Source organism: Mastigoproctus giganteus, chromosome 9 (assembly GCF_048544385.1).
Source record: "Mastigoproctus giganteus isolate SK-2022 chromosome 9, ASM4854438v1, whole genome shotgun sequence".
In the NCBI taxonomy this organism is placed as follows: Eukaryota; Metazoa; Arthropoda; class Arachnida; order Uropygi; family Thelyphonidae; genus Mastigoproctus; species Mastigoproctus giganteus.
Genome location: NC_143583.1, coordinates 36,963,912 through 36,991,716, shown reverse-complemented (window position 1 = coordinate 36,991,716; position 27,805 = coordinate 36,963,912). Strand labels below are relative to the sequence as shown.

General features: G+C 36.6%; 1 protein-coding gene across 2 annotated transcripts in view; it reads right to left on the bottom strand.

Moving 5' to 3' along the window:
* The window catches only part of grp (serine/threonine-protein kinase grp), a 121,712-nt gene that overhangs the window by 51,159 nt on the left and 42,748 nt on the right, over positions 1-27,805 (bottom strand). Inside the window, exons 6-9 of one of the 2 annotated variants that reach the window (XM_090382071.1) lie at positions 22,302-22,487; positions 13,380-13,484; positions 5,291-5,389; positions 3,720-3,722 (exon numbers count right to left, since the gene is read on the bottom strand). In XM_090382071.1, the coding sequence (XP_090238197.1) occupies positions 3,720-3,722; positions 5,291-5,389; positions 13,380-13,484; positions 22,302-22,487 (393 nt within the window). The remainder of the gene's footprint in view (positions 1-3,719; positions 3,723-5,290; positions 5,390-13,379; positions 13,485-22,301; positions 22,488-27,805) is intronic. The other variant, XM_090382069.1, reaches the window with a different exon arrangement.

The following is a 27,805-nucleotide window of genomic DNA, read 5'->3' as shown; positions in this document are numbered from 1 at the left end:
CATTGTTGGTCTGTTAGCTATGGCTGTGGTTCTCTTCATCATGGGAAGATCCGCAGCTCCATGGGGTTATTCTTGCGATCGCTGGTTTTAGATGATTAGTAGTAAGCAGGTTCCTGGGCGAGGTTCTCCTTGAGTCCTCTCCACGCATGTTCTGTGTTGTTTTTTTTTTTTTTTTTTACCTTCTGTAGATGGCTATCAATGTTTTACGCCTACCAAATAGTTTTTGGGCATATTCCTTTAGCTCCCTGTATTCCTCAAGTGAGTCCAATAGATGTGATTCCAAGTTCTTGGGGAGGTAGTGTATTGCAGTGATCAGTCTGCACCTGAGGTCCTCATAATGGGTGCAATCATACATAATGTGCTCCCAGCACTCAAGCTCCCCACAGGCACATCTCGGATCCACCTCAATCCCCAGCGCTGCCAGCTTGGCTGTAAAGGCCCCGTGACCAGTCAATAAATAGGTGGTGTATAAGCCAGGTTGAAACCAAGTTGGGGGACTGGGGTACATCCTGTCGATGTTCGGAATGAATTTCCTGGTGATATTTCCCTTATTTGAGTTGGCCCAGCGCTCCTGCCAAACTTGCATCAGGTGTTTTTGCAGCCCTGTCTTTTCATTTTTTCGTGGTGCATTAATATCCACAGTATAGCCATGGTATGTACAAAGTATTCCTTTCTCTATGTGGTAGTTCATTCCCCTACGCATGATCTCTAAGTCAAGGGGAAGAGCTCCGGCCAAGACCTGCAGCGCATGGGTACTGGTTAGTGTGTTGGGAATGGTGGGAGGTGTTTTACCAAGATCATTAATACATGAGCTGGAAGAAAAAAAATGGGATGCTAGCAGGTCAGCTTTATCCTTGGCCGAAGTGACAACAGGACCATCTGGTTTGGACAGAGCTGGGAGCAGAGATTGGCAAAATTTGCGGCCAATAGCTTTGGCAAGAGACCAGAATGCTTGGCTACCATTAGGGCAAGAAGCAAGTTTTCTACTCTTAGCCTGTTCAAACTCTAGTTTGGACTGATTAATAACTGCTTTACAATTGTTGCGAGCTTTGGCATAGGCAGAAAATGACACTGAAGAATTAGAAACAAGCCAATTACGATATGCAACATTCTTCTCTTGAACAGCCTTAGCACATTTATTGGAAAACCAAGGTTTAGATAAAGGACGACATTTTAAAGTGGAGTGTGGGATAAAGGATTCCATTCCTGCAAGAATAATTTCACTGACACGATCTGAGCAAACATTGACATCAGAAGTTTTGAAACAGTAATCCGACCAAGGAAAAGAAGAAATGAAGTCTCACAGGTCATTCCATTTTGCATTCTTGTAATGCCAAACACGAGGTTGGGAATAGCCATGAGATAAAGGTTCCATTGTCTCTTCTCCAATCACCAAGTTGTGATCCGAAGTGCATAAGAGAGCTCTCACTTCGACCGTGTACTTAGAAGGGTTGTTTGTGAGAAAAAGATAAAGCGTATTGGCTGTATGATTAGGATTGTCCAGTATTCTTGTAGGTAAATGAACAATCTGTGCTAGGTCATTAGTAATTGCAAAAGCCTCAGCATCTCGACCTGCTGGGTCAGTGTGACTAGAAAATGGAAGCCAGCTGGAGTTCTGAACATTAAAATCACCAAAGAAAATTACCTCACTGTTAGGAAAGTTGGACTGGAGAAAGTCAAGTTGCAAAGAGAGGAAGTCAAAGAGCTCCAAGTGATTAGTGGAGTTGGGAGAATGGTAGAGACAACAGATGAATTTGACACAATGAGGTAGAGAGATTTTAAGCCAGATAAGATCAAAGAGGAGATTCCAAATTGCCAAGTCTCTGACAGCAAATATCAGAACAGACATATGCACAAGTACCACCTTTGAGGCAAAAGGAATCATGCAGCGAATAATTTGGGCATCTGAGATGAGCAGTAGTTGAATCATCCGATAACAGATTCTGTCAGAAAAAGTACATGGGGTTTGGCAGACTGCAAGTGGAAATCGTTGAGATTAGAACTGAGACCACGTATATTTGTGAAATGAATTAGGAAGTGCTTGGGAGGTTTAGATCTTTTCGCAGATAATCTTGCTCTATTAGTTTAACAATTCATGGTGTATTCAATGGTAAGAAAAAGTGGGTGGGACATGCTGTATGAAGTAATGAAATTTTTGGATATGGCATACACGTGGTAAGAATATACCCAGATCCTTGACATAACGTGGCCTCGACAATGCTCCCTGCATACACACTACTCTGACTCCCTCCAGTCACTATCTGGCAGAGTAGAGGTAGCAAGATTATACACTAGCTGATCCGGAAGACTCCTAGAGAGTTACCAATAGGTTCGGTCCAGTGTACTAACTAGCGGCCGGCCTGCGAACACCGTTTTAGAGCTGTACCCTCGAAATGTAAGGAATATTGGATCTCGCCACGATGTTCATCATAGCCTCAAAAGTCAATCTTACTGCATGATGCAAGAGATAGGGAAGGGTTGACCGGAACTCTAGAGACTAAACATGGGTTCCACCACTTCAAGCCTCCAATAAGCAAAGTGGTGGTATTTCACTGGTTGATTAAAATGCATGAGACACTGAGGGTTAACAAAATGAATGAAATAGAAATTATTCTCATTGGTGAATGAGGTAAGAACTAGAAGGCATAACTATAAGATCAAGGAAAAATAGTAGACCAGAACTTATAAAATTTGCCTCTGAATTCACCCTTGCAGACAATTTATTTGAAAAGTTGCATGCAATGGTTGAAGTGCAGAGTTCCAAAATTCCAGGAACTGGAGAGGCTCTTTTTGACAAGAAATTTTTCCATCAGATACAGAAAAGTCTCTTCCTGGTATCATTATGCCATTTTATTATTAATACTAATATTAAATGTGCATACATCACTGGAGTCTTCTCGTCAAGATCTCTTGCCAAAATTAATTCCAACTGGATGGACACTTTAACAAAGGCCTATTGCCACTATTAATTGCTGCCAACTCAAACATTTACACCATCAGAAACAATCAGTTCACAGGAGAAGAAGTGCTAGCATTAGGAGAGAAACTATTAATGCCAGCACATTAGGAGTTTCTCCTATTGCAAAACTACAGCCTAGTTGTATTGTTGGTAGCATTCCCTGCTTGCAAACTGCTCTTGCTTCTGATTAGCTGCAATGGCTTGCTATTACTTCAGTTCACTAGGAAAAATAAAAAAAAAAAAAAAAGTTTAATTCTAAAATGATTAGGATATCATTTCAATATATGTTGTCTCACAAAAACATTGCTGAATCTCACACAGCCTGAAAATGCTGTTTTTTGCAGTAATAGTATTTACAACAGCTTTTAATTATGATTAAGAGCTGTTTGATATAAAAAAAAAAAAGCAGCACATTCTAAATCCTGTTCTTATGAAGCAATCTTAATAGAATAATCCTATTGATCATTTCTCATTGATGTAGCTTTACAACTTGATTAAGCGAAAACATCTTCAGCAACCTGTAGTTATGACTTGGAACATTATCAATTTTGGAAATGTCAGCCTTCCTTTTCCAAATTTAAGGATCTATTATATGTATTTATGATATATCATACGTCATATATATAATATCATACTCATTATCAAGAACTAAATTAACATAAGTAAATTTATTGACTATCCTACTAAGGGAGAAAAATTCTTGATTTTGACTTTTTTTTCAAAAGTATTAGTGATTCCACCTCAACTCTTTTTCACTGACCATCTCTTTTCTGAAACACTTTAATGTTCTGAAAGTGAAAAAATCCTTTCTGTATCAATCCAGTAAATCAAATCTGGATTTCTTAACATGCTGTGTGCCATAAAACTCTTAAACTATCTAATCACAGAAATCTGTTGCCATGACACATTGACTTTGTACAAAAAATATATAAAACTTGCATTGCTGATTTCTGGATTGTTGGGCAACCTCTGGCAAACACACAGAAGAGCATGACCACCGATAGTAATACAAGTGGCATTTGAAAAGTTCGTAGCCTGAGTAGGAAGGATTTGAGAAGTCTCATAACATGTTACTTTTCAACAGTCCTTTTGGAGGTCAATATACTTTTGCCACCAATATTATAATGAATATCTCTGCAGCTGGAAAGCTGCAAAGAAAGCTCTCTTGGGCCTCCAGAAAGGCATCCACTGCAGCAGTGAAGTCACCATCAATGGAAAAAATGGATGCCAGCCAGGTATTTTTTTTTTTTCAAATTAGGAAATAGGTGAAAGTCCAATGGAACCAGATTGTGAATATGTGGTATGGTCCAGGTTTTCAAAGCTGCACTTATGTAGTGCAGTCATAGCTATGGTAGACTTATAAGGCATATTGAAAGACTGCTCCTTTGTCTGTGGCTGAAAGTGATGAACCCATGTCTCATCCATAGTCACAAACCTTGGAAGGAAGTTAGCAGGAGCTGCTTGAAAATGATGCAAATGTTCACTTGACCTGTAGTGTTTTTGATCTGCTGTCAACAAATTTGGGATCCATTGTGCTGGCACATTTTTTTTATAACAAAAACCTGTTATGTGGCATACACATTAAGGTAAGATAGCCAAGATGCTAACAATGTCAACTTCTGGAGTGATGGACAGAGGTCTTCCACAGTATTGGTCATCTTCCAGACTGATTTAAGTTCTGATGTTCACTTCTTAACCATGGAAAAGGAAGGGACATCCTCCATCAATATTGTAACCATACCCTCATGAACTGCCTTTAGCATTAGTCCCATTTTTTCCTCAAATATTGGATGACTGCACAGACTGATTTTGTCCATCTTTCCTCATTCACACAACTTTGTTCACTTCAGGAATTAAAGATATCACTGAAACTGCATGAAACTTGATGGGTAACTATTTGAAATGTTAATACATTAAATATGGAAATTTTTTTTACACTAAACCACTACCCTTTCATACTCAGGCCAAAACTTTTCAAAATCTCCTTGTACTGTTTGAGACAACCATTTCCTTCTCTGATAAGGAGTGATGGTATTGGGTCTACAGATCACAGTATCTGGATGCAGGTGAAACTGACTGTCAAAGGTAACATGCTGTAAAAAAGTGCTTGATTTTACATTCAAGCTAAATCTCTTTATTCTTTTTAAAAATATAAGTACTAAAACTATTGTATATTTATTTAACAATCCTAAGAGTCAATGATGAAACAATGGTGGGAGAAAGGAAATCACTGATTTACCTGTAACAATCAAATAGCAATGACTATGTTTCACTATTGTAATAAAAAAAAATAAAAAAAAAAAAAGTTAGGTTGCCAAAAATATTCCTTACTTTTTTCCTTACAAGATTTTGTTAACCACTGATGTTTCATCACCTGTGCTATAGTATATCGTTTTGATGGATTGGGAGCAAGAACCTTCTTCAATAAAGCTTTAAGAAAATAAAAAAGAAAGTTGCAAATAAAACTATAGTTTTATAGTTCATATAGCTACTACAATGCACGAAATTTATTTATATATACACACACAACATTAATTTATCTTCACAAAAACATTTAATGCACATTTTAATTAACATGTGTTTTGCACAGGGATAATACTGATACTTTTCACAAAAAAAATAAAATAATAAAAAAATTCTGTGCAATGTGGAGTTTTTAGATTCTGGAAACAGATTCCACACAGTTTTTAATGAACGATTCCTCTTAAAAAAACTAATTACATTGGAAAAGTAGCTCTTATGAAAAGTTAGGAATTTAGTACAAAGCATGACATACAATAAATGGACAATTAATTAGAAATAACAATCTAGTCTTAATGCACAACCTAACCTAGAAGCAGTAATAACCTTATTGTCTCTCGACAATTATCCCAATTTGTGGCATTGTTTTTCAAGTAAAGCCATTTTTCTTAAATATGTAAGTATATGTTGAATAGAATAATAAAGTGGAAACCAGGCAGAAAAATGGAAAGAGAAAGCAGCCTAGTGCAGTCAAGAATAAAATTTTATTCTCATTACATTTATGCTTTTTACCCTTTGGCTTGTGGTTTAAATCAGAAATGAAGAGGCATGTTGTTAATTTGCTTGCAATCCAGGCCTTTGACACCTGACAAGAGGCTGGTTTTGTAAGTTGTGTGGAAACACTTATTTTGTCAATTTTGTAATTATTTATCTCATATTATACTTTTGTTACCTTCTATCCCCTATTTTTTTCTTTTCATATTTAAGAAAAAATGTATAAGTATCTGCCATGTGTTAGAAGAAACCCTACACTTTTGCTACACTAGCAAAAAAAAAAAAAAGAAAATATAAATTATGCTCTTCCCTCCTCACATAGAGGACTATCCAGTAGCTGACCTTTGACTTTGAATTTCTTTAAACTGTCAGCTTCAACAATCAAGGGTGGAATTCATGATCATTTAGACAGAAACTGATTTTCTGAAGGATACTCGGAATGGTTTTGTAAAGGAAAAAAAAATCATTTAACTAATCTGGTTAGCTATTTTGACAGGGCCACTCAAGAGCTAGACTTAGGTAATAATTTCAACATTGTTTATTTGGATTTCAGCAAAGCATGTGACTATCCCACATGAGCTGTTACTTTATAAGCTGAAACATGTTGGAATTGCAGGGAAAATCCTTATATGGATAGCTAGATGGCTTCAGGGCAGGAGGCAGAGGGTTGTGATAAATGGTTATTCACCAGATTGGATTGATGTACAAAGTGGAGTTCCAAGGATTAGTATTAGGACCACTGTTTTTGATTTTCATAAATGATATCAATGAATGGGTAGAGGACATGTCTAAATTTTGCATATGATGTAAAGATTGGTAGAGTAGTTAATGATCACCAAGCAATTTTTCACAATGACCTATATAGACTACAAGGATGGTCAGAAAAATGGCAACTATGTTATAATACAGTAAAGTGTAAGGTATTACACACCTGTGGAACAGTAAAATAACTTTTACACTTGGAGTTGAACTAAAGCCAGTAGTGGAGGAAAGGGACTTGTGTATTATGATATGGTCAGACATTAAGTTCTTCAAGCATTATAGACTGGTTGCAAAGGTGGCCCATGGTTTCATGAGGCTTTTGCAATTACTAATGACCTCTCACAGATTGTTTATTAACTACAAGAATACTAGACAATCTGCTATGCTGGCTTCTTTTCCTACCAGGAATTCTTGAACATCTTCAGTAATCATCTATTTTTTTTAGGAGCATCGGCATCTAAAGCCATATTACTCTGTACAGTCAGTCCTCATATAGCACGATAGTTGTGTTCCTAGAAACCCTCGTGCAATGCAAACAACAGGCCCTAAGGGGAAAATAGGGTTAGGTGCCAACCACCCAAGATTGAACACATTTGTAACCAAAACATTACCAAACACAATAAATAATCGTAATACGCAAGCATTTTAATTACTTAAGTATTTTATTATGACTATTACATAATAAAACATGGCTAATGCTTTTGCTTCTATCGTAAGCAAAACTTGTTTGATTTTCTATCCAAACAGATGACAGCCATTCCATCTCTTCCAATTCTTTGTCTAATGGATTTTAATTACACTGAGTTGTTCCTGCTATGAAAGTTGTTTTTATTTTCTCTGCATTCTTTGTAATTCTCTGCGTTGCCTCATTTAGGTCTGTAGCACGTGCAATATCACATGGTCTTTCATTTTGCTCAAAGCGTTTCACAATTTCATATTTTTTCTCTATCAACAGAAGCGGACTGGCATTAAGCCTTACCGGGGAAACCCCGGTGGGATTTTGGCCATAAATGCTAGTATGAGGTCACTACAAATTTTCCCCGTTAAGAATTTTTGACCCAGTCTGCCTCTGTTTATTGATATTGCTTTTGTTTTTCTCTGTGAATCTGCAGTCTTCACCAGGATGCTTCCTTTTCACACCTTTTAATATTTCTCATTTTTAGGAAATAAAGCACAATTACAAAACGAGGCACTGCTTGATACACATAAACAAAGCTGCACACGTGTAGCAACTGAATAAACACTAAAGGCAGAGATACACTATTAACACTTCACATTTTACTAAATGCACATTTCTAGGGGTTACTACCATAAAACAATTTCCAGTTGCATTTCTGTGAGTGGAATCTGTTATAAACTCCATCTAATTGCATTTGTGATTATACCGATAGCTGGAATTGTTGGTTTTTACATTATTATGGTGAAATGTGTTTCCCCTTCACTGATATAAAAAACAAATACATTTTCAGAATCTTCTCTTCATTCCTATCGTGTTATGTTCAGTTGGGGCGATTCCACATTCGACTGCCATTTCTTGTAAACACAAAGGCGAATCATGCATAAGCGAATTCGGTTAGTGTTATATAAGATAACTTTCCCCTATTTATGAATCATGTATGATCGAATTTGTGTAGTGTAAACACGTGTTATATGAGGACTGACTGTATGTTTTGCTGGAAGAAAAACCTGAGTTTCCAAGAGAAAAACCACGCTACCCTCACCAGACTAACTCAGCCATGTTGTGAAAAAGACCCATAAAAATTCCTCCCTTCATTAACAGGATTCAATCTCTGGTCTTTTCCAGCTGGTGTGGGGATGAGGACAATTCTATCAACTCTTCTACCCATGAAGACTTCAGTAGTCATTTCAACAAAACCTTCCCCACATACTGACGTAGGAAGTTTTACTATTGCACCGATTCAGTTTTCTGCCCATTTGATCATATTTCCTAAATGAACTGACTCTGGCCATACATTTTTCCACACTCATTTAATGTTGAATGTTTTACATGTTTGAGCAATAAAGCTATGATTCAGTCCACAATTGAGAAATGTTTCCATGAATCCATTACTTCAATAGATTTGGAATCCATTGAAGTAACGGACACTGGACCGAACTTACTGGTAAGTCTTTAGGAGGCTTTCTGGATCAGTTAGTGTATAATCTTGCCACCTCTACTCTGCCAGATCACTATATGGCAGAGTAGAGGCAGCAGACTGGAGGAAGTCCAAGTAGTCTGTATGCAGGGGGCATTGTAGAGGCCATGTAATGTCAAGGATCTGGGTATATTCTTACCATGTCTATGCCATATCCAAAAATATCATTACTTCATATAGCATGCCCCCCCCCCCACACTTTTTTTACTATTGAATACACCATGAATTGTCAAACTAGTAGAGTAAGCTTATCTACAAAAAGATCTAAACCTCCCAAATACTCCCTAGTTCATTTCACAAATATGTGTTCTCAATTGTAATCTCAATGACGTCCATTTCCACTTTGTCTGCCAAACCCCATGTACTTTTTCTGACAGAATCTCAGTTAGTGGCTGATTCAAGTACTGCTCATCTGTTGCCTAAATTATTTGCTGTACGATTCCTTTTGCCTCAAAAGGTGGTACTTGTGCATATGTCCATTCCGATATTCCCTGTCAGAGACTTGGTAATTTGGAATTTCCTCTTTTCGATCTTCTCTGGCTTAAAATCTCTACCTCATTGTGTCAAATTCATCTGTTGTCTCTACCATTCTCCCAACTCTACTAATCACTTGGAGCTCTGACTTCCTCGAGTCAAAAAAACTTACCTAACAGCGAAGTAATTTTCCTTGGTGATAATGTTCACAAATCCAGCTGGCTTCTGTTTTCTAGTCACACCGATCCAGCTGGTCAAGATGCTGAGGCTTTTGCAATTACTAATAACCTTGCACAGGTTATTCATTTACCTACAAGAAAATTGGACAATCCTAACCATACAGCCACCATGCTTGATCTTTTTCTCACAAACAACCCTTCTAAGTACACAGTCAAAGTGAGTGGTGCTTTAGGCACCTCAGATCCCAAAATTGGGGATTGTCTCTTCTCCAATGGAGCCTTTATCTCATGGCTATTCCCAACCTCTTATTGTTTGGCATTACAAGAATGCCAAAAGTTGGGATGATCTGCGAGATTTCTTTTCTTCTGTTCCTTGGTCTGATTACTGTTTCAAAACATCCAACGTCAACGTTTGCTCAGATCATGTCAGTGAAATTATTCTTGTAGGAATGGAATCCTTTGTTCCACACTCCACTTTAAAATCATCCTTTATCTAAACTTTGGTTTTCCAATAAATGTGCTAAGGCTGTTCAAGAGAAGAATGTTTCATATCATAATTGGCTTGTTTCCAATTCTTTAGTTTCATTTGCTGCCCACACCAAAGCTTGCAACAATTGTAAAGCAGTCATTCAGTCCAAACTAGATTTTGAACAGGCTAAGCATAGAAAACTTGCTTCTTGCCCTAATGGTAGCCAAGCATTCTGGTCTCTTGCCAAAGCAATTGGCTGCAACTTTTGCCGATCTCTGCTTCCACCTCTGTCAAAACCAGATGGTTCTGTTGTCAGTTCAGCCAAGAATAAAGCTGACCTGCTAGCATCCCATTTTTCTTCCAACTCACATATTAATGATAAAACACCTCCCACCTTTCAATGCCTCCTGTGGTCTTCCATCAAAATGATGTTAGAAGAATTTTGGTGCTAAGAAAGATCCAGGTGCTAATGGTATTTCTCCACTTATTCCCAAAACCTGTGCTCCTGGACTTACTCCTGTTCTTTGCCACTTTTTTTACTTTTATTCCAAACATGTTTTTCCTTCTATTTGGAAATTTGCTCATATCCAGCCAGTTCCTAAAAAGGGTGACAAATCCCTCCCATCCAATTACTTCTACTCTTTCTAAAATAATGGAGAAATCAATTAACCGCCAACTCTTAAACTACCTAGAAACATTCCAGTCTGATCAATGATCGCCAGTATTGATTCCGTCAGTGTCAATCCACTGGTGATATTCTGGCTCCTTATGTTACTCATTTACGAACAAATTCAATGGAAAAGTTTGGTAAAACAAGCAGTTGCTCTTGACATCTCAAAGGCTTTCTATTGTGTTTGGTATAAAGGTCTTCTAAACATGTTCCATCTTATGGTTTGCCAACTGATTTTTGTAACTGGTTATCCAGTTTTCTCTCTGGTCACTCACTGATGGTGAAGGGCTCTGTCTTCTAACTTCTCCACTGTTGCTGGTGTCCCTCAAGGTTCAGTTCATTCTAACTCTTTTCCTCTTATACATTAATGACCTTCTCCCATTGACTGGAAATCCTATCCATAGTTTTGTCGATGATAACACAATGCATTCCACTTTCCATTTTGAGAAACCTTGTCCTGCCCAATCAGCTTCAACTTCTCGAATATCCACTACCAATTCCTTAAATTGCTGATCTTCTCCAGTGGGGCAAAGACAATTTAGTTGATTTCAATCCTAAAACTCAGTCCTGTCTTATATCTTGCAAAAAGAATTCTTCTGCTCCTATGCTCATCTTTGGTACACTGTTTCTAGGCAAAATGATCTCTTTTGGGGATTACCCTGACTTCTAATCTCTTGGCACAAGCACATTACAAATATTGCTTCTTCTATATCTAAAAAACTTGGTTTTTTCTTTTGCTCTCTGAATTACTTTTCTTCCAAACAGCTGTTCACTCTATACAAATCACAAATCCACCCTACCATGGAATATTATTCCCACATTTGGTGCCCCCAAAAGCTCTCAGGCTTCTAGATACCATTCAAAAGAGGGCAGTTAGGTTAATCAATGACTCCTCCGTAACAGAGTCTCTCAACTCTATCTCATAGACATTGTTTCTGCTGCATGCCTGTTCTACAGATACTGCCATGGGCACTGTTCTTCTGAAATGGCTTCTATAATTCCTGCTCTCTTTCAAAAGTCTGAACACATGCCACCACCAGCCAACAGATTTACTGTCCAACTTCAAACTCACAGAACCAACTTTTCATTCAATTGTTGTTTTCTGGAAAAACCTTCCTTTGTATTTCCTGAAAATTAGTCTATAGGAGTTGAAGTCTAATGTCAACAAATATCTCCTTTCTTCTTCTCAACCTCCAACTCGAGCACGGTACTAAGTACTATAGGTTCCAATACTTCTTGTCTTTGGTGGTTTCATAAAAAAAACCATTGTAATGATTTTCTGTTGTGTTATGAGTTTTAAAGGTGGATATAATGCCTTGATCTAATGGCCAAATGAAAGAAGTTGTTTAACCTAGTACAACTGTGGTGGTAGGAACATAACTTCAATGTTTCGATGACTTAAAGCGTTTAGATAGTATGGTGTGGTGTGCTATCCAATAGTAATAAATTTAAAAAAAAAAAAAAAAAACACTAGATTCTTCCACAAGTTCAATAGCATAGAACGTAACATGGAAGGTTCAAGAAAATAAAGTACAGGGATTTTTTTTTTCCCTAGCAAGTCAATGGCAGGGATTCAAAAAGTGGAAACATTGAAAAATTACATCCGACGTAATAACAGGGTTTTCCTCGCAAAAAAGCTCAAAAATATCCAGTTATGTGAGATTTACTGAAATTCTCTAACCGTGTTATAAGTTCTGTGTTGTGCAAGGATTGCTGCAATTTATCAATCATGTTAAAGAGAAACCATGTAATATGGGGTTGCCTGTAGAAAAAGAAAACAAGACCACACACAAAAAATAATTAAATGCATGGCTGGATGATGAAATCAGATAATCAAGAAGGCTCAATTATATTAACAATGCAGATTATTTAGTATTCCTCAATAAATCTTCAATTTACAAGAAATTGAAAATTAATATCAAGATAACATTTTTTAAAAATCAAGCTCATTAGAACACATTAAGGGTGTCAGAGTTTAAATAACAGATTTTAGAGTACTGAAAACACTTGGAAGAAAAGGCAAGAACTCTGATAAATATTAAACTAACAAATATTCTGGTAAATTAAACTCAAATATTCTTTTGAACCATATGATATAAAGTGCAAATAAAAATAGAAAAAGTCAGTGGCAAGAAAAAAACAGGGAAAGAAGAGCATTTGCACCACAAGTAAAAAAGCTGGGGAAAATGTGGTCAGAAGGGCAAAAGCAAGGCACTTTGTGACATCATACATGCAAGGCAATAGAATCAATCAGTATGTAAAGACTAGACCAAAGTTTCTCCCAAATTCCACAATCAAATTAAAAATGCTTGAATGAAAAATGGACCAGGAAATCATTACAGCAGAGAAAAATCACTGGTGAACAGAACTATAGAACTTAAAATTTGAGTGTGGATGAATTTGCTTCAACAGGGTAGTAATGAATTAGCATGGCATTGTGTTGTCTGATATAGAAAGTGATACTGCCATGAAAGTTTTAACAAAGTGCTACATTTCAAATGAAAGGAAATTAAAAAATTAAAGGAGGGCAGTTGTCAGGATGACAACAATAAACAAGGTTTGCTAGAAAGATCAATGAAAATAACTGTAGTTTATCTCAAATGCAGACTTTTTTAAATGATACCAAGTTCAGGGATCACCTAATGTTTAAAAAAAAAAAAAAAAAAAAGTTACAGCCAATAAACAATTTACTCACAAAGTAGAAGTGTGTCAATTTTTGTCCATGGAGACAGGGTGATTTTATTTTCCTTCCAAGCACAAAATTCCTTACAGTCAGGTGCGGCTCTATCCCATGGAAGTTCTACACAGTTAGCGAGAGAGAAAAAAAAACCTTCATTTAGAAAAAATGCCTTTATTGAAGGGAGAATGTGAGACAGGATAAAATCGGTTTTATAGAAGTATAATTAAGAGTTACTTCTTAAAGCCTAAGTTAGTTCTTAAATTTAGAAATTGCAAACTTTCTTTTATAATCTACAAAAAAGTAGTACAGTAAGTCCCAATGCAATCAGAAGTAAATTGAACCAGAGCCAACTCAGATCACTAAAAATTTGAATTATACAAAATAAAATAAAAAGTATTTTATTTGTTAAAAGTTAATGACACCTTTAAACTAATGACAATTATAATAAAATATATATGAAAAATACACACAAAGGTGCATACACTTTACCTATTCTTTAGATCTAAAACTTGGTTAGATCTAAGCCAAAATACTTTCAATTTAAATGGGTTTGAAGTATCTCTAGAAGTTTGGAACAAGTTGGAATTAACCAATCAAGAGAAATTCTTTTTAGTCTTCCTAATACTATGAAGAATTATAATTCTCATTTAATAGTAACAATCTTTTAGTTTCATTGTGGTAAATGTTCATGAACAGGTGGTCACTCAGTACATACAAGCTGTAAAATTATGTACATCTAACTATACAGTTTGTATATACCGAGTATTCATATTTTGGGTCTCTCACTTTTTTATATATAAAATGGTAGAAGAATGAGGAATAGAAAAAAGAAAGTGACAGAACAGATTAATGCCATTAGATTAATTCAAAGGGCCCAGTATTTAGCTAAAGAGTATTAGTTTTCACCACTAATACTTATTCTAAGTTCACCAATTTATCTAGTTATAATCTTAAAAAAATAAATAAATATATACACACATACTCGATTCCAGTTATTTGGGGCACATCGGGACTAGTGCATTTTGGCCCAATTAAGCAGCTGCCCCAATTATCCAAAGTTTCACATAAATTGTTAAAATACAATGGACCACTGCTTTACAATTGGTTCACTGTACAATCAAATCACATTACGATTGACTCACCATAGTAAAGTACTGTTCACTATACGACGTGTAGTAATTGCCGGTCATTGTGATCACATTTGTGAACTGAATTTTAATTCTATTAAACAGCAATTCTAATTAGCAAAAATAAGAGGAATATTATCCTCAGGCTATAAAAGTAAAGATATATTAAGCAAAAAATTTATCCTTTATTACCTTATGTGAAAATCTTAAGAATATATGTGATAATTGAATAATTAATACATTCTGTATTATGTACATACTAACTAGTTGACATTTCTGTTCACTGACATTTGTGGGTGGGGGTTAAAATTTAAAAAGATAAATCAATAACAAAGAACACAAATTGCAGTAACACGTTAGGAAGCTTTAAAAATAGGAACGAAGAGAAGATTCTGAAAATTAATCTTTTTAGATGATTGAAGATGCCATGGAAGTTTAAACACATTTCACCATAATAACCCACAGAATTCCAGCTGTCAGTATTATCACAAATTCAACAAGATCAAGTTTACTATCCGTTTATGATAGATTGCACTAACAGAAAAGCCCAATAAACAGGTGACTGCTAACTGTTTTATGGTTGTGACCTCCAGAAATGTGATGGAACCATGTGGTACAGTCAGAGACAATCGTAGAGTAATCTCCAATGCTGAGGTCTCCTGCCCCAATTAAAAACGGCATGTTGTCCCAATTAAGTAAACAAACTATTTTCTTGATTGGGTTCTGTTTAAGATTTGCCCCAAATAAACGGAATCCACTGTGTGTACAAACACAGTGGATTCTAAAAGGTCATATTTATAATGGAAATTGCACTACCTTTCATCATTATATGTTCCTGTACACACACCAATTAACATAGCTATAATTAACAGTAGTTAATGCTATTAAGAAATAGCATTTCAGTGCTATAAGAAGCTTCCTCTTTGTTTCTGCATGGATTATAAGCATCAAACAGTAGGTAATATCGCAAAAATGGATACACTTTGTGGTACGTACAATTATACACAAACAACATAGCACTTATTTTAATTTACAGATCAGATAGATTGCACTGGAATTACGATGGCAAAAATGAGACTTGTTATTATGTGCAAGGAACTGAAAAAAGAATTCCGGTGCCTTTGAAATTCAAGACAAATAGCCAACTTCTGCTAAACCCTCTAATGTGAAGTACAGGAACTCCGACTTACATAATACTCTACATATTCAACTTTACACAAGTTTTTGCCAACCTGTGCAGACAAAGTTGTGGAAACTTATTTTGCATCCCATAGGAATAAATGGAGGTATCATGCAAATATTGTAATGTGAACCCAAATAACTTTTTTTGCAATTCATTCCAAGTCCTTGGAAGTTTAAAATTAACTATATTACTGAGCTATTTATCTCTAAAAGGTCATATTTAGAATATGAAATTGCACTATCTTTCGTCATTATATGTTCCTGTTTAAGAACATTTTGAATACAATTGATTCAAATTTCAAAATTTTTCAATCAATTTTTTCTAAAGCACATTTCTGGAGGTCATAACCAAAAAAAAAAAAACAATTTGAACTTTCTGGTTTATTGGGCTTTTCTGTTAGTGCATTTAATTATACACAGGTAATAAACTATCTTATTGCATTTACGATAACCGTAATTGTGTGGGTTTTTATGCTATTATGGTGAAATGTGTTTCCCTTCACTGAAATCTTCAAATCATATAAAAAACAAATATTCAGAAACTTGTTTGTTTCTATTTACATATTACAATGATGAAGGAAAAGGGACCAACAGAAAGTGCAAGTGCTAGCAGTGCTGGGAAATGAAACAAAATTGATTTAGAAATGAAGATGAAAATGATTAAGAAGTATGAAGCAGGACAGTTTGTCATCTACTGCAAGGGAATTAGGTCTCACTGCTTTAATGGTGCATACTATTTTAAAGGATAGTGCACATATAAAAGAACATGTCAAAGGATCAACACACTTAAAGATCAACAGTGATCACAAAACAATGTTCAGGTGGTATATCAAAGATGGAACAGCTGTTAATAATATGGATGGAAAATCAGGTTCAGAAGCAAGTGCCCTCGAGTCCAGTGGCCATTCAAGTAAAAGCAATAAGTATTTATTGCTTTTGATATTAAAGATAAGTACAGCAAACCTCAAGCCAAGTTCGTGGCAAGCAATGGGTGGTTTGATAGGTTCAAGCATTGAAGTGATTTCCACAACATTAAAGGATGTGGGGAAGTTGACAAGACTGCTCTTTATTGGAAAAAGAATGCCAGATTGAACATACACATTGGCAAAGAGGAAAATACAATGCCAGATTTCAAGGCATCAAAAGATAGGGCCACACTCTTGCTTGGGGCCAATGCAGTGGGAGATTACAGATTAAAACCACTGCTTGTGTACCATTCTGGAAATCCCCTTGCATTTAAGGGCATCAATAAAGCCACCCTACCCGTGCATTTCCGATCAAACCAGAGAGCATGGATAACATCTGAGGATTCATTTAAATGCTGCTTCATTTCCAAGGTTAAATTATTGTAACGATAACATTCCTTTAAAAATTTTGCTTCTATTAGATAGTGCTCCTGGACATCCTATGCATCTGGATGATTTCAATTCGAAATTGAGTCTTATTTCGACCGCCAAACTATTTCACTCATCCAACCTATGGATCAGGATATTATTTCCAATTTAAAAGCATACTATTTACACACATTTGCTCAGGCATTGTCTGCAGCAGACGATGAGAAAAATTACATTAAGAGACTTTTGGAAAATCTTACAATATTTACCACACCATCTTAAACATTAATAAGGCCTGGGCAGAAATGACTAAGTTTTTTAAATGGGCATGGAAAAAAAAAAAAATGCCCATGGCACATAAAAGGCTAAGGGTTTGAAAAAGACAAATCATATGAAGGTTACAGATAAGATTGTAAAGGTTGCAGAGCTACTTCAGTTGGAGGTTGATGCCAAAGATGGAGTTAATAAAAATGATAAACTGAAGCAAACTGAGGGCTTCTGATGACAATTCAGCCATAATTGCCATGTTTTTACAAAAATTGTATAAAGGTTGCAAGTGCTCATTTTGGAAGCATCTCTCAAATATTACTTAGCTTTAACTATTAATAAATATCTTTTGTTTATATTTCTATTTGTAATGCTAGTCAATAATGTAACATACCATTGCCAAAGAGGGTTAGAAATATGTATTTCCTAGGTGATGCACTTTCTTTGAACACCAGTGTATATGCACTTTATATCTGTTAATAAAATTTCTACTAATTTACAAGAATGTAAACCTTAATATGTCAATAACATTACCCTCAATGACACTACCTGATTTTAACTGTATATGATGAAATGGAAAATTACAATATACTAACTGATGTATTCATGCAGTCACATATTGGAAAAACTAACATATGAAGATATGAAATAACTGACAGAATGTTGATAATTTATAATGGACTAATACTAAAAAAATTCTAGAAACCAAGGCAAATAAGAATTTAAGGATATCCTATTTACAAATATAATAAAACCCTAAATAGGAAATTCCACATGAATTACTTGGTTTAATTTTATCATAATAACTTGTGGGTGTTCTGACTAAAAGGAACGGGTCACTCACAGGAAGTCATAATTCTAAGTGATGTGATTATCAGAGATGATACTGAAAACATCACCAGGGTATGTCAACCACAGGCTGAAGTTAATGATACCATAGAACAATAATTTTTAAGTATACAAAGGAAGTAAGCAAACCCTTAGCCATAATTATGAGAGCTTCCTTGGACTCAGGGGAGGTACCCATAGACTGGAAATGTGCAAATGTGACCCCAATTCACAAAGGAGGATCAAAGGCTGACACAAATAATTATAGACCTGTGAGCTTAACTTCTGTTCCAGGAAAATTAATGGAGGCACTGGTTAAAGAAGCACTGCAGGATCATTTAGACAAGACTTCAGTTACAGCTTGGACACAGCATGGTTTTGTTAAGGGGAAGTCTTGCCTGACCAATTTGATTGGATACTATGATGCAGTCACAAAAGAACTGGATGCAGGGAATAGCTTTGATATTATATACTTGGATCTTAGAAAGGCTTTTGATACTGTTGCACATGGAAGACTGCTACACAAGTTGGAGCAGTGTGACATTGGAGGCAAATTGCTGCAATGGATAAAGGGGTGGTTGAGAGGGAGAAGACAGAGTGGTAATCAATGGACACTGCTCATCGTGGACTAATGTTATTAGTGGAGTCCCTCAGGGCTCAGTGTTGGGTCCATTATTGTTTTCTGTATTTATAAATGATATTGATGATGGTATATCAAGCTTAATGTCCAAGTTTGCAGATGATACAAAGGTTGGCAGGGTTGTCAAGGACACTACTGACACTGTGCTGCTGCAACAGGATCTGGAAAGGTTGAGCAGATGGGCTGAGAGGTGGCAAATGAAGTTTAACATTGACAAATGTAAAGTACTACACATGGGAAACAGCAACCCCAGAGCAACGTATCAACTCTGTGGTACTACACTGACAGTGGTAGAGAATGAAAGGGACTTGGGGTGGTTGTGCAGGCAGATATAAAGTTCTCTGAGCAGTGCAGATGGGCTGCAAGAGTAGCTCATGGAGTATTGTCAATGACATACAGGAATTTTTCCAGCAGGGATAAGGAGGTGATTATTCCCTTGTATAAGGCAATGGTCAGGCCACATCTAGAGTACTGTATACAGGTCTGGAGGCCTCATTTCAAGAAGGATGTAGAGCTGCTGGAACGAGTACAGAGAAGGGCAACAAGATTAGTGAATAAAACAAAGGGGTGCTCTTACAAAGAAAGGCTTAAGTTTTGCAAATTAGTGTCTGGAGACTAGGCACCAGCAAGGTGATCTGATAGAGGTGTATAAAGCCTTGAATGGTTTGAGTATGCTCAATGCTGATGGGAATTCTTCCTCTAGCTCAGAATAATCACCTGAGAGGGCATAAATTCAAATTGAGGAAAGACAGATGTACGATAGACGTGCGGAAATTTGCCTTTAGCCAGCGGGTGGTTGGTGGAACAGGATTTCCATCCCTTGTAGTGGAAGTTGATAGCCTAAATAAGTTTAAGGCTCAGCTGGACAGGTATTTTGAACAAACAGAGGGGTGAAGTGGAAGTGGGTTTTTTTTGGCTGATGCTGCATAAGCTTGCTTTCTTGCATCAAATGCCTCTACTAATGCTAATTAGCAAATGATGCAATGCAAACAAGCTTATACAGCATCAGCCAGAAAAACCTCCCATTACACCTATTCATTCCCTCCAATAGTTTGTCTAGTTCTTCCTTGAATTAATTTAAATTACCAACTTTCACAACAACAGATGGAAGTTTCTTTCAGCAATCAACCACCCACTGGCTAAAGGCAAAACTTCCACACATCTATTCTGCAACCATCCTTCCACAATTTAAACTTGCACCCCTCCCCTGTGTGGGGTGAGCAAGAATCTCATCAGCACTGCGCTTGCTCACTCTATTCAGAGCCTTAAGTATCTCAATCACCTGACAATGTAGGTGCCTATTCTTCAGCAGCTGCAATGACTACAGAGAAGGGCAACAAGATTAGTTTGCAGAACTGAAGCCTTTCTTGGTAAGAACACCTTTGTTCCACTCACTAATCTTGTTGCCCTTCTCTGTAGTCATTGCAGCAGCTCCACATTGTTCCTAAAATGAGGCCTCCAGATCTGTATGTAGTACTTAAGATGTGGCTAGACCATTGCCCTATACAATGGGATAATCACCTTCTCCCTGCTAGAAAAATTCCTATATATCATTGACAAAACCCCATGAGTTGTCATGGTAGCATGTCTGCATTGCTCAGAGAATGTCATATTTGACTGCACAATCATCCCGAGATATTTTATGTTCCACTGCCCTGAATGAATACTAACCAGACAGTTGGTATGTTACTCTGGATTACCATTACCCATATGCAGTATTTTGCACTTATCAATATTAAAGTAGCATACTATCATTAACCACCTTGCCAACCTTTGTACCATCTGCAAAACTGGACATACAAGTCTGATATGCCTTCATCAATATCATTGATAAATATAGAAAACAATGGGCACAACAGTAAGCCTGGGCGACTCCACTAATAACATTAGTCCATGAGAAGTATTGTCCATGGATTACAATTCTGTCTTCTCCCACTCAACCATCCCTTATTCCATAGCAGCAACCTGCCCGTAATGCCACGCTTCTCACATTGGGAGGTATTTGAACATTAAACATAGCCAATGAGGTTTTAGTTTGTAGTTATGAGCAATGTTCAGAAAAAGTTGAAAACTAAGAAAATATAAAACTGCGTGGAATTTTACCTAGCTATGACAGGAAGGAGTTTATCAACACACAAGCCTTCAATTAATTCAACCCTGAAAGGACAGTACAAGGCAAGCTTTTCTCAACATGCTCTACATTTGATGATAGAAGAGACTGCTTTTGTACAGATGGGATACACTTCAATAAGAGTGGTAATGGCAAAAGCAAAACTTATAACATCAGCCCAAAAAAAAAAAATTCATACCCTCCAAGAATTTGTCCAGTTCACCCTTGAATTTATTCAACCCATCCACTTCCACAACAGATGGAAGCCTATTCCAACAATCAACCACTCACTGGCTGAAGACAAAGCTTCTGCACATCTATCCTGCAACCACCCTTCCTGAACTTATGTTTCCCTATTAAAAATTCAGCTTACTCAATCCATTAGTCTTTAAACACCTCAATCAGATCTCCTTGAAATTTGCAGAACTGAAGCTTTCTAGGTAAGAGCACCCTTTTGTTCCCTTCAATCTGATTATGCTTCTCTGCACTTGTTCCAGCAGATGTACATCCTTCATAAAGTGAGCCATCTAGACCTGTATACTGTACTCAAGGTGAAGCCTAAGCATGGCCTTATACAAAAGGAGATAACCACCTCCTTATCCCTGCTAGCAAAGTTCCTGTATATCATATACAAAAATCTGAGCTGTCCTGGCAGTAACATCTGCACTGTTTAGAGCAGTGAATGAATATTTGATGGTGCTATGGGCAGAGTGTTAAATGTTTAAGGAAACTGCTAGCCTTTTAAATGCAACTAAAAAGGCTATGTAGTTCACAATTAAATATAAGAATTGCTTATATTTCAAATAAGAAAATTATAATTTTTACTACAAACTTTGTTTTGATTTAATCAAGTATCAATGGTGCAAACTGCACTGATTTATATATACTAACTCCCATAACTTGAGGCATTATAGCCTGAATTACAACTTTGATATTTTACACTCCTTAGCATCTTTCATATTGTGAATATAATTCACAAATTGACTCTTCCACCCACCAATGAAAAAAAAACTCCAAAGAATATTGCCCAGATGGAGGGCACTCAAATGGGAATAAACACACTTCTGTAATGGGGAAGTGCTGCTTATTCAAAAGTGCAAGTATAGACAACTCATGAAGGATTTCACAAAGATGTTGTAAGAATGCCTTCATTAAACACTTGATTTAGTTATATACTGAATGTTACAAATTGCACTAACTTAAAGTTTAAAGATGTATTGCTGAGGAAAGTTTCCAGAAGTAATAAGCTATAACTGCCACAGAACATTACATAATCTTCCTCCAGCATTGATAAGTGCAAAACAGTGGAATCGAACAAAAAAAAAAAAAGTTAAATACCAACACTGGACTCTGATTCTACTACACATCTTATTCTTACAAAACTACTACATAATATTTCACAAAATGTTTAATCCTTTGAAAAGGGACAGAAAAAAAAAAAAAATTTACCTCCAGCTAATAATGCAACCAATATGATTCCACAACACCAAATATCAGCAGGTTCAGCATGATATTCTTTAATCAGAATTTCAGGAGCCATGTAAGGAATAGTTCCACATCTTTTAGATAACAGTCTTTCTTTACCCTGATGACGAAAAATTGTTGCCATACCAAAATCTGTTATCTTAAGGTTATCTATAAGGGAGAAAAATATTTCAAAATATGCAAATGTTCAATGAACATGATTGAGATCTATCTATCAATAGATATAAAAAAAAAAGAATTGATAAGTCATATTTTGCACAGATGAAAGTGAAAAATACAAAGTGCCAGGTGCTAGAAGGGCAAGGATAGCAGAAAAAAGTATTGTAGATATATAAAAAGAGAAAGAATGTGAATATCCTACAAGTTATGATGAATTAGAGGCAAGAACTGCAAAGTAAAATGATAAAACAAATAAGATAAGAGGTGGGATAGCTAATCATCAGATGTGTTACTGCTGCTTGGACATTTTGGTGTATCTGCCATACCTTGCTTATTTATCTTTATCCATCAACTGAACTGTTTAATACTCATGATTCTATATTACATTTAATGTGTGTGTGTGTGTGTGTGTGTGTGTGTGTGTGTATATATATATATTTTATTATAGTACTATAATAAAAAAATATAAACTTACTAGCTCTGTCTATGCAGCCAGTCCCAAGATAGGCAAGTAATTTCATACAATTACACACACTTGAATAATGAATAGTTGAAAACAGTAAATGAAAGAAAAAAAAAACTTTTAGTACTTCTAAAGTTCTATCCCTTCTTTGTTCTCCACAGTTAATTTCAGTTCTAATAGCCCTTTACCTATTCCTCACTACCTACACCACCTGCCCCTTTATTAGGTACACTTGTGTAGCCTCCTTTAGCCTTCAAAACAGCCTGAATTCATCTAGGCATGGATTGAGATCTGGGGGACTGAGCAGGTCACTGCAAAAAAGTCACTGTCATGTTCCTGGAACCATTCCATAGTGATTCAGACTTTGTGCATCAGCACATATCCTGCTGGAAGTAACCATCTAACTGAGGATAAACTGTCAACATGAATGGATGCACTTGGTCAGCAACTATGTTTAGGTATGATGTGGCATTCAGACATGAATCTATGGGTATTAATGGACCCAACTTGTGCCAAGAAAACATTCCCCACACCATAACACTGACCCCCACCACCTTTGCACAGTAGTCATCTAGACAAGACTGCAGCAATAAGCCTTGTCTGACAAATTTGATAGGATATTATTATTATGTGGTTATAAAGGAACTGGATGCAAAAAATAATTTTGATATCATCTATTTGGATTTCAGGAAAGCTTGACACTGTAGCGCATGAAAGACTATTGTACAAATTGGAGCAGAATGGTATTAAGGGTAAACTGCTACAATGGATAAAAGGATGGTTAAGTGGGAGAAGACAGAGGGTGGTAATCAATGGGTGCTGCTCTTCGTGGACTAATGTTATTAGTGGAATCCCACAGGGTTCGGTGTTGGGTCCACTGTTGTTTTGTATATTTATCAATGATATTGATGAAGGTATATCAAGCTTAATGTCAAAGTTTGCAGGGTTGTTAATGACAGTAATGGCAGTGTGCTACTGCAAGAGGATCTAGATAATTTGGGCAGATGGGCTAAGTGGCAACTGAAGTTTAACCTTGACAAATGCAAAGTACTGCATATGGGTAGAAGTAACCCCAGAGAAACGTACCAACTGTGTGGTACTACACTTAAGGTGGTAGAAAATGAAAAAGACCTGGGAGTAATTGTGCAGGTAGATATGAAGTTTTCTGAGCAATTCAGACAGGCTGCCAGGGCAGGTCATGGGGTTTTGTCAATGATACATAGGAATTTTGCTAGCAGGGAAAAGGAGGTGATTATCCCTCTGTATAGGGCAATGGTCAAACCACACCTTGAGTACTGCGTACAGGTCTGGAGGCCTCATTTTAGGAAGGATGTAGATTTACTTGAGCATGTACAGAGAAGGGCAACAAGATTGGTGAGGGGAATGAAGGGATCCTCTTACCAAGAGAGGCTTAAGTTCTGCAAATTGCAGTGGCTGGAGACTAGGCACCTGCGCAGTGATCTGATTGAGGTATATAAGGCCTTGAATGGGTTAAGCACGCTGAATTCTGATGGGATCCTTCCACTTGTTCAGATTACGAACCTAAGGGGGGATTAATTCAAATTAAGAAAAAAAAAAGGTGTAGAATAGATGTGCAGAAATTTGCCTTTAGCCAGCAGGTGGTTAATTGCTGGAACAAACTTCCATCTGTCATTGTGAAAGTTGATAGGTTGAATAAATTTAAGGAGGAACTGGACAGGCATTTGGAGGGAATGGTGCAATTTTTTTTGGCTGATGCTGCATAAGCTCATACACATGCTTTCTTGCATCACATGCCTCTACTACATGATGGGTCCAGGGATTCATGTTGTTTTTGCCAAATTCTGAGCCTTCCATCAACATGATGAACCAGGAACTTACTCTTCAGACCAAGCAACTGTTTTCCAATCCTCAATTGTCCAGTGCTGGTGTTGCTGTGCCCACAGGAGGCATGCTCTTGTTCATTGATGACAAAAAAGGTACATGTGGCCATCAGCTGTTGTAGCCCATTCGCAACAAAGTGAGACTAGTGGTCCATTGCAATATTTTGTTCTGCACACCGAGGTTGTATTCTGACGTGATGTGTGACATTGTGGCCAGTCTGTTTGCTTGCACAATTGCAGCCATCCACCTCTGACCTCTCATCAACAAGTGATTTTATTTCACAGGAGTGTTGTCAAGAGGATGTTTTCTGTTCGCTGCACCATTCTCTATACACCCTTGAAACTGTGGTATGTGAAAAGTTCAGGAGAACTGCTGTTTCAGAGATGCTTTGTCCAGCACATCTTGCATCTACTGCCATGCCACATTCGAAGTCTAAGATCACTCCTTTTCCCCCATTCTTGCTACAGTTTGTAATGCTTAACTGATACTGGAAAGGTTGTTCTGCTGAATTTATATCCACAAGTGTGGTCATATGACTTACAACATTGTGAGATGAACCATTTGTGTGCACAGCAGGGGTGTACCTAATAAAGTGGCAGCACAGTGTACACACAGTAAACTACCACTATTCATGGTCACTGAATTAATATAAAATGAAACCTAAAAATGTGAATTTTAAAGTGCCGTGAACATTTTTTGTCATAAAAAAACCATGGGTGTGGCTAAAATCATCTTTCCTGGTGAAAAGAGTGCTCAGTGGATGGGGGGGGACAGGTGACAAAATCACAAGCGTGGATATTTCCCACTAATCCTTGTTCGGTATGTGTTATGTGCTTGTCATGGAAGGTTTTAGTTTGTTTTTAAATGCTTATAAATTTATTAATTGATATGCTTACAAAAGTAAAAAACCTACTGTTTTGCAATGTGTTAGTGTAAACAGACTTTTTCGAGTGTGTTAAAAGTTAAAACAAAGTGACTTTATTGTGGACAAGTTCTTTTCTAACCCCTACATATGGCTACGAATAACAAGGGAATTGTGAAAAGATCAAAGAAAGCGATGACATTAGCAAGTAAAATTGAGTTACAATTTCTAATGGTGAAAGTGTCTCGTCAGTGGCAAAACATAAAATCAATGGGTCGATGGTATGATCAATCAAGAAATCTGAAGAAAAAATTTGCCGCAGTGTCTGTGAAAACGTGCTAATTGCTTCAAAAATTCTAACTCTTGATGTTAAATTAGAAAAAAAAAATGGAAAAGCTTTAAGTCTGTGGATAGAAGACCAAACTCAAAATAAAATTACTTAATTTTTTGTTAGTTGTTGGCGCATCGGCTTCTGTGGCCATAATGCACCTCCCAAAGTTTTTGCATTTACTCTGATCCAAGCCCGAGGCGGGATTCGAACCCACAACCTTTGGGTTGCCAGGCAGGCACTTTATCCACCCGGATTAAGTTCACTCATCATTCGTGAAAATGCAAAACACCTTTATCAACACTTTAGAAAAACTGGTGATAGCACTGGCAGGATAAGTTTTTTAGCTATAGCAAAGACACTGGCTTGAAAGATGTTTGAAATTTCTAATAAATATTAAATTTTCTTAATTTCATTTTTATACCTTATGTTTGTATTTCACTATGTACATAGTCATACAGTCAGTCCTCGTATAGCACGATAGTTGTGTTCCTATAAACCCTCGTGCAATATAAACAGGCCCTATGGGAAAAATACGGTTAGGTGACGACCACCCAAGACTGAACACACACATTTGTAACCAGAACATTACCAAACACATAAATAATCGTAATAAAATACATAGGTATTTTATTACGACTATTATGTAATAAAATATTGCTAATGCTTTTGCTTCTATTGTAAGCAAACTTGTTTTTTGTTTGATTTTCTATCCAAACAGATGACAGCTGTTCCATCTCTTCCAATTCTTTGTCTTAATCTAATGGATTTTAATTACACTTTGAGTTGTTCCTACTATGAGAGTTGTTTTTATTTTCTCTGCATTCTTTATAATTCTCAGCATTGCCTCATTTAGGCCTGTAGCACATGTAATGTCACATGGTCTTTCATTACGCTTTAAAGCGTTTCACAATTTCATATTTTTTCTCTATCGAGAGAGGCGGACTGGCCATAAGCCTTACCAGGGAAACCCTGGTGGCCAGGGTGATTTTGGCCATAAACCATAGTATGAGACCACTATAAATTTTCCCGGGTAAGAATTTTTGACCCAGTCCACCTCTGTTTATCGACATTGCTTTTCTTTTTCTCTCTGAATCTGCAGTGTCTTCACCAGGACGCTTCCTTTTCACACCTTTTGAGTATTTTACTCATTTTTAGGGAATAAAGCACAATCACAAAACGAGGAGGCACACTTGATACACATAAACAAAGCTGTGCATGTAGCAACTGAATAAACAACACCGTAAAGGCAGAGATACACTTAACACCTCACATTTTACTAAAGCATATATTTCTAAGGGTTACTACCATAAAACAATAAAAACAAATTTCCAGTTGCGTTTCTGCTAGTGGAATCTGTTATAAACTGGTAGTAAACTATCTAATTGCATTTGCAATTATACCAATAGCTGGAATTGTTGGTTTTTATGTTATTATGGTGAAATGTGTTTCCCCTTCACTGATATAAAAAACAAATACATTTTCAGAATCTGCTCTTCATTCCTATTGTGTTGCGTTCAACTGCCATTTCTTGTAAATGGCAAGGCGAATCTTGCATAAGCGAATTCGGTTTGTGTTATATAAGATACCATTCCCCTATTTATAAATCATGTATGATCAAATTCGTGTAGTGTAAACACGTGTTATACGAGGACTGACTGTATTATGAAGGTACATAATACATAGACAATTTTACATACTTTGGAACGGAACCTTTTTATTACTATGGGAGCCATAACTCAGTATTCCGTGTTTTCAATATTCGCAGCATTTCTCAGGAACGTAACCCCCTG